This window comes from Chelonoidis abingdonii, chromosome 2, assembly GCF_003597395.2.
Source record: "Chelonoidis abingdonii isolate Lonesome George chromosome 2, CheloAbing_2.0, whole genome shotgun sequence".
In the NCBI taxonomy this organism is placed as follows: domain Eukaryota; kingdom Metazoa; phylum Chordata; order Testudines; family Testudinidae; genus Chelonoidis; species Chelonoidis abingdonii.
This window is the reverse complement of record NC_133770.1, coordinates 300,632,352-300,644,696: the sequence shown is the minus strand read 5'-3', so window position 1 is coordinate 300,644,696 and position 12,345 is coordinate 300,632,352. Positions and strand designations below refer to the sequence as shown.

The following is a 12,345-nucleotide window of genomic DNA, read 5'->3' as shown; positions in this document are numbered from 1 at the left end:
GCTTGAACCGCACGCAGCTCCAGGAACAACCTTACAGGAGCCTCCCTGGCGAAATCAACCTGGGGCCTCTGAAGTCCTGCTTGGGCAACTCAGCTGGGCTCTGGGCCTCAGGCTGGTTCCGGGGACAGGGGGAAATTTCATCCCCTGTGGCTGAGCCATTCCTCTTCCCAGCCTGAGACTGCAGCCAAAACACTGAGCCCCTGGCCCAGTGCTTTCCCCTTCACCCTGGCCCCATCTGTCCCGCTGAGGCCCAAGCCTGACGACAGCACCCCGGGGATGGAGAGCTGGGTCCTGCTGGCCCCACCCCTCAGGTCGACGTGGGCAGAGAAACGCCGTCAGGAACAGGTGCTGGAACTAGGGGAGTGGGGGGTGCTGCAGCACAGCTACTGATTCCTCTCCGCCTTGAGGCAGCCGCAGACCCACAAGCAATGGAGCAGGGAGACTCGCTCAGGAAATGCCCCCAGGGCCCCACACCACACGGACCCCATCAGCTCATCATATCTGACATCAAGCCCCCCTGTGCCAGCACACCTAGGAAAACCGTGACTGTGATTCGACTGCTGCCATGCTGAGCTCCCTGCCTGCCACGCTGACCACTGTCATCCCATGATGCCCTGGCACTGCCCCGTCCTCCCAGCCGGCCGGCTCCACTTGTCTTGTCTCGTCCTCCCTTTGGAAGCTCTTTGGGGCAGGGGCTGTCTTTGTAGGCTGTGTTTGTGCTCCGCCGAACCAAGCGGGGGCCTGGTCCGCAACGGGGGCTCCCAGGCACCGCAGTGTACAGATAATAAGCCATCGGCATCTTCCCAGGGATGAGCCTGCCCCGGCGGCCTCTGTGCAGGCGGGAATGGTGGGCAGGCTCTCCCCTGTGGAGAGTTACGTTTTCGGCTCTGATGCCCCAGGGATGGGCCCGGCATGATCCCGGCCACACAGGTAGATAGCCAGGCACCACGACACACTGCAAGCCCGGGGAAGTTCTGCACTGACAGAGCCCTCGTTGCCACGGGCTGGACCCACCCGTCCGCCTCCCCCGGAACCAGGTGGGGATTCGTACCCAAAGCCCAGACTGCATTTGGGGAATCCAGCGTGTCACTGCTCACTATCAGCAGGGGAGAAGGGAGGGGGCTTCGTGTTGGGGAGAGCTGGGGTCCCCTCAGCGAGTGCAGAGCACCAAGCAACTAGGAACTGATCAACCGCAGCCCCCCGGGAAGTGAGGAGGGAGGGAGATTAATTCCTGCCAGGTGATGGCTCTGGCTGGGTCCCCTCCGCTTCGTGGGGCTGTTACACCCCATGGCACTTTGCCTGGATTTTTCGACCCATTCCCATTGTTACGCAGTTCACTCCCCCCACAGCCCTTCACCCCAGAGCCAGCTGCATTTCAGTAGGGCTTTGCCGGCAGTGTTCGGAGCATTCCTTAGGAGCAGGGGGGGCTGGACCCAGCTCCAGGTCAGGGTTAGGTCACACTGGGGGTGGAGGTCACAACTGGCTAGCGCTGTCTGCCATGTCAGCGGGTGGTACTCAGCGATCAGCTGTTCTCACAATCCCGCCAGCACTGAGCCCCAGCCACTGGATCAGGAGACAGCCCCCGTCCGGGCTGGGATCTGACCCAGAACTGGCCCCAGCAAGACATAACCGGGCCTAGGGACTCAAATACAGACCCACCCCTGCCCCACCCCGACAACAGGAGGGTGCATGCGGCAGGGAATTGCCTGAAATGGAACTTGGCCAGGACACAGAGCTCACACCGTGAGTTCTACTAAATGTGCCCTGGGGAGCTGTCCTGGCTCCGGAGGGCCAGGAGCTCTGTGGGACACCAAAAGCCAGCAGCCCCGCAGCTTCTCCCCCTGCCCTGGGGTGGATGCTGCCCCAGAGGTGAGAGTGCCCCCGACTGAGCCCCTCGCCCTGTTCCCGGCAGGCTCTGGGGTTTCCCCAGCCCGAGGACTGGTCCAGCCGGTCCTGCCGCGCTGCTGAGCTGGGGGGGAGCCCAGCCTGCAGCTCTTCATCCCCCCAGCAATGCACACAACACACAGCCCCTTTCATCTGCTGCAGCACCCACAGGCTGCCCTGGCCGGCCATTTCCCCAGAGGCAGCAGGCGTGTCTGGGTCCCACCCTGTACATGCTCCAGGCCACTGCTGATCAGCCCAGGGTTACAGTCCCTCCTCCCAGCCTGCCGACGCCCATGTCTGTGTTAGGGCCACTGGTTGATCTGTCCAGCGCATACCCCGCAGGAGGACGTGCCTGTGCAGGGGAAGGGGTATGCACCAAGGGGGGATGTGCCTTGTGGAAGTGCTGAGCACAGGGCTGCAAGCGTGTGTTGGTGTCTGAATCAGCGGCGCCTGCATGTGTCTGACTGTATCCGGAAGTCAGTATGTCCTCCCCAGTGATCCCTGCACAGAGCACCCCCCTTCTGCAAGACTCTCCCCCAGCTGCACGGCTGTGCACACACGTACACCCACAGGCAACCCCTGCCTTGGGGGTACAGCTGTGCAGCGGCCGCACCCTTCGGACACAGGAGACACTCCGGCCTGGCGATCCCCTCCGACCCCAGGACCTCAGGAGCCGGATCCCAGCTAATCAATAAGCACCGGCTGGTGCAGAGGCCATCCTGCATCGCTGCAGCTGCTCCCTGGCCAGGTTGTTCTGCCGGGGACTGAACTCACATGACCCACTGGGGAGCTCCGGGGGGTTGGAGCCTGCGGGCCCCTCCCGGCGCAGTGGGGCCGTGGCAAGAGCGAGGGCCTGGGAGCGAGGCACTGAGGAGAACACAGCCTGAGGAGCTGGCAGCAGATGGGGGCTCCTGGGACTGGAGCAGCAGCCCCTCCAGCAGGACAGAGCCCGTCTGGGGCTGGCGCGCAGGGACCCTGGGGCTCAGCCCTGCCTCCCATTCTCCACTCACTCCACTCAAACTCCTGTTTGAACCCTGGGTGGGGCTGTCTGGGGGCAGCGCAGTGCAGGGCAGGAGACGGCTGGTGGAGGCTGCATTGGCAGAGCGCGGCCCATCTCAGGCTGGCCGGACTCTCCCTGCCTGGGCTGGGAGTGCTGCTGGGCGAGGGGGGGCCCATCGCTCTCTAGCAACCCCGTCTGGCCAGCAAAGGAGCAGCACGCAGCAGGCGTCTCACCCAGCTCTCACCCGCCTGGGGCTGGCCGCACTGCCTGGGCTAGTGTAGCTTCTCACACCACCCTGCTGATACATCCCAATCCCAAACCAGGCAGACTGCGAAGACCTACAAAAGGGTCTCACAAAACTGAAATTCAGTGTTGATAAATGCAAAGTGATGCACATTGGAAAACATGATCCCAACTCTACATATAAAATGGTGGGGTCTGAATCAGCTGTTACCACCCAAGAAAGATCTTGAAGTCACTGTGGAGAGTTCTCTGGAAATATCCACTCACTGTGCAGCGGCTGCCAAAAAAGCCAGCAGAATGTTGGGAATCACCAAGAAAGGCATAGATAAGAAGACAGAAAATATCATGTTGCCTCTACATAAATCCATGGTACGTCCACATCTTGAATACTGTGTGCAGATGTGGTCGCCCCATCTCAAAAAAGATATACTGGACATGGAAAAGGTTCAGAAAAGGGCAACAAAAATTATTAGGGGTCTGGAACTGCTTCCATATGAGGAGAGATTAGTAAGATTGAGACTTTTCAGCTTGGAAGTGATGAATGGGGGGGATATGATTGAGGTCTATAAAATCATGACTGGTGTGGAGAAAGCAGATAAGAGAGTGTTATTTACTCCTTCTCATAATACAAGAACTAGGGGCCACCAAATGAAATTAATAGGAGGCAGATTTAAAACAAATAAAAGGCAGTATTTCTTCACACAACGCACAGTCAACCTGTGGAACTCCTTGCCAGAGGATGTTGAAGGCCAAGACTATAACAGGGTTCAAAAAAAGAACTAGGTAAGTTCACAGGGGAATAGTTCCTCAGTGGCTATTAGCCAGGATGAGCAGGGATGATGTCCCAATCCTCTGTTTGCCAGAAGCTGAGAAACGGCGACAGGGGATGGGTCACTTGATGATTCCCTGTTCTATTCATTCCCTCTCAGGCACCTGGCATTCACCACTGCTGGAAGACAGGAAACTGGGCTAGTTGGACCTTTGGTCTGACCCAGTGTGGCCGTTCTTATGCTCTTAACCATAGTCCCTGCTAGCCCAAGCCCTGCTCCCCCTGCCCCAGTTCTGCCAGTGCCCCTGAGTCCTGGCCCTGAGCCCCTGCTAGCCCAATCCTGGGCTCCCACCCACCCCAGTTCTGCCGGCACCCTTCAGTCCTGGCCCACAGCCCCTGCCTGCTCAGCCCTGTGCTCTGCACAGCCCCAGCTCTGCAGACACTCCACAATCCCAATCCACAGCCCCACCTCTTGCCACTATAGCAATTAAAATGAGGTTCTGCCCCCTGAAGCCCTGGAACACATTATGCTGAGGTGCTGGGGGAGCTGAGAGCCAGAACAGGACTTTGCCAGCACCTTTGCCAGCACAAGGCATGTTGCTGTTTGCCTTTCTCTGGCTCAGCGGGCCGGCGAACAGGTCGAACCGGCTGAGATCCAGGAACCGCAGGGCTCAACTTCGCGTCTTTGCAGCACCTGCCACTGTGGAATCTGAGCGCTGGGGGCAGCAGCCTGCCATAGGGAGCAAGTCTGGCCAGCCCACGGGGAGGGGACCTGGGCAGCAGCTGGGTGCCCATGGCCATGGCTAGGCTAGTGCCGCCCCAGGGGTTTGGAGCCACGGCTTCGCCCAGTGTTGTTCCAGGCCAGTAACAGCGGGGACCGAGTGACTCTGTGTTGGGTCTGGGCAGGTGAGACTGTAAATTACCCTCCTCATCTTTGAACCTTCACAGGTCTGGGTTCCTCATTCCAGCAGCAAGAACCAAATGAACAAACAGCCCCACTCAGCACCTCCCAGGATGGGCCCTGCTGACTCAGCCCCCAAGCAACTCTGCAGAGACCTTGCCCCGCAGGCCTCTCTCCTGGAGGTCCCTGCCCTCAGCTGCCCTCAGGAGGGCAAATTTCCACCAGTCTCGCCTGCTGCGTCGCTCTGCCCTGCTGCCCCGCCCATGGCCCTTTGCCAACTGGGCTGCTCAGTGGGCTCGGCGCTGCCTCCCCAGCCCTGCTCTGAGCAATTCGTCCAGAATCGTATAAGTACATGGAGGGGATGATATGATGGGATAGTTTAATTTGGGCAATTGATCTTGGATTATCAGCAGATAAGTCTGCTCAATGGTCTGTGAGGGGATGTTGGATGGGATGGGATCTGAGTTACTGAGAGTTCTGTCTGGTTGTGGCTGGTGCGTTGCCACATGCCAGGGTTTAGCTGATCCACCATATTTGGGTCAGGAAGGAATTTCCTCCAGGGCGATTGCAGAGGGCCTGGAGTTTTTCACTTTCTCGCAGCGTGGGCACGGGTCACTTGCTGGTGGGTTCTCTCAGCTTAGGTCTCAAACCACAATTTTGGGACTTCCATAACTCGGACATAGGTTAGGGTGTTATAGAAAGTGAATGGTAGTTGCTGACACCAGGGTGCCCAAGCAAACAACAGTGATTGTGCCGGTGGCTTAGCGCCAATGAACACACCAGGGGAGAAGCAACAGAGTTTATTTGACGATCTCAAGTGGTGCTGGGAGTTGACATGCCCAATCCGCCAGCTAAACAAGCAGTCTGTCCTTTTATCATGAGAACTTTTATCGCTGACAGCAAGCCCATTTCTCCTTCTTTGTCCGGCTGCAGCATTCGTTTTCTCACAAACTTCTTTGTCTTCCCCCTTCCTCTTCTCCTTCCTCCCCCTGTAGCAGTTACGTAAGCACAGGTGCATTAAGTAATCTTGGCCGCGGCGGCTCTTTAGTAAGTTTTCCTTCTGCAAGTTATCTTGTCCTTCTGCTAAAGGTGCACAGGCCTCATTACTTCTGCTTTAGACCAGTTTGAGCTATATGGCAACTGATAAGAGACGTTGCACCTGGCCTTTCCCCTTTGCCAGCCTCTGAGGTCGATTAGAGTTTAAACATGGAAGAACTTCTGCTCATCTGAGGCCTAAACAGGGAGACTGTATATCCTTATTGCCTTTTACCTTTTAAATTACTTAGGATTATCCTTACTGACTCCAACAGGTAGGGTTCTGTGGCCTGCTTTGTGCAGGAGGTCAGACTAGATGATCATATTTGTCCCTTCTGACCTACGAGTCTATGAGTCTATGAGTCTATGATACGCTCAGAAGTGTCCCGCCAAAGGCAGCGTCGTTACAGGCTGGAAAAGTGGGAAGCATCAGGAGCTGAATGTAGTCAGCTTCTCGAAGAGGCTGAGCAGTGCCTAGGCACTCACACGTGAGTGGGAGGCTTTGCCATCTGCTGAGGCCGGACACCTGTAACCTTGAAGTAAGCAGCAGCTTCCTGGCTGGGAGGGTCATTAAACGCTGGAGCAGCTCTCCCCGGCTGGGGGTGGACTCACCTGGCTTGGAGTCGTGAGGGTGAGGTGCAAGAGCTTCCCATATGCTCTGCTTGAATCCAGCTTCCGGGCGAGAGTCTCCAGCCTGGGGGATGGGATGGGATGGCTGTGGGAGTCCTTCTGGCCATGAATCTGTGACTCCCCCAGGTCAGTTGCTTCCTTCCTGGGTCCTGGGGAGCACAGGCCTCCCTGCATCGCCCTCCCCTGCACATAACACTTGCAGCGCTGCATTACGAGTCCTGTAATCCCATCTCCTCCAGGGCTTCAGCCAGGTGCCTGCTAGGGGCAAAAAGGAATTTTGTCACCAATGCACAATCTGGGGATTTTCTGGCTTCCCCCGAAGCCCCAGAGATCTGCCCCAGCCAGAGACAGAGTTCCTGTGGGGGAAGGGCAGGGAATGGTGCTCTGGGATCAGACTGGAAGGCCTGTGTTTTGCACACCTGGCTGGTGGGCCTTGCTTGCATACTCCAGGGTCTAACTGATGGCCAGATTTGGGATCAAGAAGGAATTTTCCTCCAGGTCAGCTTGGGAGGGACCTTGGGGATCCCCTGGGCAAGTCTCAGCTAATCAGTTCCCTGCGTGGCAGAGGCCTCGGGAACCTGGGTCTCTCCGTGTTTGTGGCCCACAGCCGCTGAGGTCCCGAGGACTGAAATGCTTTAGTGTAACTGACGTCACCCTAGCGGGTGACATTCTCCAGCCTGTGACACACAGGAGGTCAGGCTAGTCCGGGCAAGCTCTGTGAAGCCAGGGCCAGGGCGGGCAGGCAGCCTGCAGCTGGGCTGTGGTGGGGAGGGGGTGGTGGGGTTCCCATGTCAATGGGATGGATTCATTGGGCCTGATTTTTGCCCACTGGTTTTGGGGCAGGAAGCGCATCACTGTACGGGGTCCCAGCTCTCCCCAGCAAGTACAAACACACCAGCAGCTTGGATCTTTCCCCAGAGACTGACACACCGAGCAGGATCCACCAGTATTGGTGTCACGGGCACTGCCAGACGTGGGCGATGTCGCCGTGTCAGTCCCAGGATATTAGAGCGACAAGGTGGGGAAGGGAATAGCTTTGATTGGACCAAGGTCTGTTGGGGAGAGAGACCTGCTTTCAAGCCACATGGAGCTTTTCTCGGGTCTGGGAAAGATGCTCAGGGGATCACAGGTCTGGTCTGCACTACAGACTCTATTGGTATGACTCTGTTGCTCAGGGGGGTGAAATCCCACACCCTGGAGTGACGGGGAGTTACACTAACCACCCCCTACCCCCGTGTAACAGTGCTGTGTTGGCGGGACAACTTCTCCCATCGACACAGCTGCTGCCTCTCAGGGAGGTGGGTTAAGTACACTGATGGGAGACCCTCTCCCTCGTTGGCAGAGCGTCTTCATTGACTGCGCCGATGCCGTGTTATCAGTGTAGGCGTGCCCACAGCTAAATACACGGTGGATCCGATCGCTGAGCATAAGGAGTTAACACACGTTTCAAGGGAAGTGGCCCATTAACACCTCTGCAGTCATAGGCGGGAAGGAAAAGCAAGACCAGATGAGCCCTGTTCTCCACACAGGACAAGCCCATAGCTGAGAGCTACTTGGCCCCATCAGGTGCTAACGCCCAGCAATGATGCAGACAACACACAGCACAAGCCCTTGTGAAAGCCCAGCACTGGAGATGTTCAGTCTCGTGTGTTGTGACTGGTCCCTGAGTGGCCACTCAGCCGTGGATGGTGGTGCTGGAGGGGCAGCTGGGCCCTCACTAGCCCAGCACAGCTAGAGGGCCATGCCAGACAGATGATGGCGCCTACCCCTCTACCACAGGCGCTCTGGTTCCTAATCTTTGTTACTATCCCCTCTGGTGAGCCAGCAAGATCCCCTGCCCCCCAGGCATTGCTAGGGGCCTGTAGTGCACTCGTGCATGGGATGGGGTGCCCCCCACCCTCACAGCCTTCCTGGGCCGCCCGTCACTTTCCAGACTATTGAAAGGGAGATTCCCATCCTGGTCTAACTGATGGAGCTTTGCACAGTTCTCAGCCTCCAGCTCCTGCCCCCAGTCCAAACCCTTCCCCCTTGGCGAAGGGGCTGGTGCCGGGCGCCTTCCTTTGAGCTCCCCTCCGCATACTGGAAGTCAGAAGTTAGAACCAAACCTCTCTGATAGCAGCCCATGCTCCCAGGCTCCTCTGCTGGGTGCAATGTGCCGGCCATGGCTGGGATGGGAAACCAGGCCAGGCAGCGCCAGTGCCCCTTCAGGCCACTTCCTGCTCCCAGCTCAGCCCCCTGCTTCACCCAACCCCTCACCCTTGTCTACCCCAGAAATCCCTGATCTGGCCACATGACCTTCATTTCCCCACCTGGGGAGGTGAGTGGGCTGCGTCACGAGGCAGGGGGAGGGCTGAGCACCGTGCCCCCTGATAGGGCCAGCCACACTGGGACAGGGCCCATCATCTTGGCATCTGAGCTGCCTTAGAACACTAGCCAGCTGGCTGCCAGCTCACTGCTGCGTGCCTCATGTGTGTGTCTCTGGGGCTGGATATGCACATGCCCATCCCATCTGAGGGCATCCTGGGCATACGCTCTCCCAGTGCCCCCATCACCAGGAAACGAGCTCCTTCCTGTTGCTCTGTAAGGCATCAGCAAGCCAGCCCTGAGGGGAGCCCTGTTCCCTGGGGGATCAATGTTCACTGCACCCCATAGACCCACGGCAAGGCCAGGGGCTGGAGCGTGGCCCCCTGTGTTCTCCCAGCTGTTACCGAGGGCAGCGGGAGCCCGCAGCCTCTGCCACACATGCCTGTGTCCCAGGTGGCTCTCTGCTACCAGCTCACCCCGCCTGCGCCACCCGCCCAGCTGCCCTTTCCCAATCCCATCAGCTGCTGTTAGGAGACCAGCTGATGTCTGCACACTCCCCGGGACCGAGAGGGAGGCTCTTAAACCCAGCTGGAAGCTGACTCTTGGCCTGGCGCATTGGCGGCCCTGCTAGCGTGGTACCATCAAGTGGATGCCCTGCCCTTCCCACTAATCTCTGGCCCCCCCAGGCCCAGGCCCAAGGAACGAGCAGGATTCAGCTACACAGAGCAGCTGGGAAACGGAGGGGGACAGGGTCTGCTAACTGTGGGACTGGGAGAAGGTCCAAGGGGAACTAGTTCTACAGGGGAGTGGGGGTGGGGAAGAGATGAGCTCTGCAAAGACACGGGCCAGGCCCCACGTTGTGGCTGGAAGCAGCTCCCATCCCTTCCCTCCCACACAGTGCCAAAAGGCTGCTGCTGGCCACATTCTGGTGGGAACCCTGGCAAAAATCTGGGGAGGGGGTCATGTGACCCTGTGCACCCCCCTCACCACACACACTGCGCCAGGTACCAGAAGAAGCAGGTCCTGGGGAGGAAGAAAGCGCCGGGCAGGGAGCATTGGGTTGGTCAGTCACCCCTCATGTTGTGAGAGAGTTGTATGGAAGTGTGGGTGTGTCATCTCTCCGTGTGTGTGTGTGTGTATGTGGGGGTTACGTGGGTGTGTGTCACCCCTCCCTGTGTAAACCCTAAAGCCTTAAAGATCAGAAGGTAAATACGCAGGGACTCAGGGTATGGCTACACTTCGCATTTCAAAGCACTGCCGTGGCAGCGCTTTGAAGTGTGAGTGTGGTTAGAGCGGCAGCGCTGGGAGAGAGCTCTCCCAGCGCTGCATGTAAACCACATCCTTTACGAGTGTAGCGTGCAGCCCAGCGCTGCTGCCCTGATTACACTGAGGCTTTACAGCGCTGTATCTTGCAGCGCTCAGGGGGGTGTTTTTTCACAACCCTGAGCGCGAAACTTGCAGCGCTGTAAAGTGTGAGTGCAGCCAAGGCTTCAGTCAGCTTGATGTTAATTTGAATGTTTGCACTGCACAGTTCTGATCCATTGCTGTTGAACTTGCTTGAATACGAGTAGTTTTACCGGGTGTCCCATATTCAGCAGAGGGAAATATGGTCACCCGACTCAACAGCCTTCCACATTGTCAGGCACTACAAAGCTATCATACCAGTGGCCTAATGGATAAGGCACCAGCTTCTGGAGTTGGGGACTGTGGGTTCAAGTCCCACCTAGGTTAACTGTGTTCCATTTTCTGTCACTCAGTAACAACTATGGGGATAACAGAGCAGGGGAGCTCCAGGGAGTGTAACCATGGGGAACATGAGCTGCTCTCAGGACCAAAGTAGCCCCACAGCCCTGGCTAGCCCCGAAGGGTCAGGTGAGAGCAGCTCTTCTGGAGGAGAAACGTGCTGATTTACCCCATGGTCTGTCGCAGGGAGCTTCCCCTTCCTGTTATAATAACTGACTCCACGTGGACTGTCTGGGGGGAATCATCTGCTATGGGGTAACAGGGGCAGCTGCCCCCCGCAGCTTGTCACAGGTCTGCATGCTCCATCAGGGCTTCCCCTTTTTGCCCTCCCCCAGAATTACACTCACAGATGCAGCTTTGCAACTTGCCCCCAAAATGTTTCTGGGCTGACCGCCCACCGAGTCTGTCCGTGTGTAATAATCCTTCAGTCCCAAAGCCCTTTGTCATGGAGTCCCCAGGCAATGCTCTGGAACTGCTCCCCACCAAGCCAGGCAGGACTTTGGGGAGCCTCCTCTCCCTTGGAGCAGACTTCTTCAGGGCAAGAAGCTCACACGGCTTCACCTCCTGGGTCTCTCCTTGGAGCATTCAGCATCCTCTGCCCCTCCGTGCACTTCCCACAGCGAGTCCACCCAGCGGGGTCCTGGGGAAGCCACAGGGTCCTGCACCCCCACTTTGCAGTCAGACATGACTCTCAGCCAGCCAGTAAAACAGAGGTTTATTAGATGACAGGAACAGGGTCTAAAACAGAGAGTGTAGATACAGCGAACCGGACCTCTCAGCCGGGTCCATTCTGGGGGGCAGTGAGCCAGACCCCCAGGTCTGCACTTCACTCCTCGTCCCCAGGCAGCTCCAGACTAACAACCCCCTCCAGTCTCTCCTCTCTGCTCAGCCCCTTTCCCGGGCCAGGAGGTCACCTGACCTCTTTGTCTCCAGCACCTTCAGTTGGCACCTTTGCAGAGGAGGGGCCCAGGCCATCAGTTGCTAGGAGACAGAGTGCCAGGCATTTAGGTGCACTGGCCCCTTCCTCTGCAGCTATCACACACCCTTATCCCACCACCTAGATATTAAGAACTGCACAGGGGACACTGAGGCACCAACACAGTATTCAGAGAAAACATTAAGAACATTCCTAGTTCATCACATCTCTCCCCCCTTCAAGACCAAACAGAGCCAGGTCACTCCAGCCAGTGACCTGGGGAAGTTCGAACCCACCAACGTTCCCATAGATGCACCAGCATCTCTCCCATTCCTTGGTGGGGGGTTACACCAGCACAGTCCAGTTTCGCACCCTCCCTTTGCTTGAGTGTGCTTGATGGCACTTGCAGGCCGCATGTGGGAAGGTTTATGCAACCCGAATTCTTTTGCCACCCCAATACCCCTGGGGTTCAAACTGGGATGGGATCTTCTCCCAGCGCTCTGGTCTGCGATTCGGGCTCTCTTGGTTAAGAGCCCCCATCTTGGCCTTGGCCAGCTTTGGGCTTGGGCAGCCGCCTCCCACCTTGCGGCCGAGATGCAACACCCCTGCCATCCGCACCTTACACTTTCCAGATTTTACCGTCAGTCCCACCTCCCTGAGGCAGCCCAGCCCCCTCTTCACCTGGGACACCTGTTCCTCCCAGGTCTGGCTAAAGATGCACGTTATCAGTGTCTACCAAGACCACGTTCTCTATCGCCCTCCACTTGTCTAGAATCTCCCCAGGGCTAGGCATGGGGTGGGCATCGGACACTGTGATGGCTTTAAGCTTCTGATGGTCCCCACTAAACTAGATCATCCTGTCTCCCTTGGGGACCAGCCCCACGGGTGAGGCCCATGGGCTGTAAAACGGCTGGATCACA

At 57.7% G+C, this 12,345-nt stretch overlaps 2 protein-coding genes across 2 annotated transcripts in view; one reads left to right on the top strand and one right to left on the bottom strand.

The window, feature by feature from the left end:
• Positions 1-12,345, bottom strand: part of TONSL (tonsoku like, DNA repair protein) — a 66,732-nt gene that overhangs the window by 19,707 nt on the left and 34,680 nt on the right. The gene's annotated exons all lie outside the window — the stretch shown is intronic.
• VPS28 (VPS28 subunit of ESCRT-I) overlaps positions 7,443-12,345 on the top strand; it is a 21,427-nt gene continuing 16,524 nt past the window's right edge. Inside the window, exon 1 of the mRNA XM_075062042.1 lies at positions 7,443-7,480. Within this exon, the coding sequence (XP_074918143.1) occupies positions 7,443-7,480 (38 nt within the window). The remainder of the gene's footprint in view (positions 7,481-12,345) is intronic.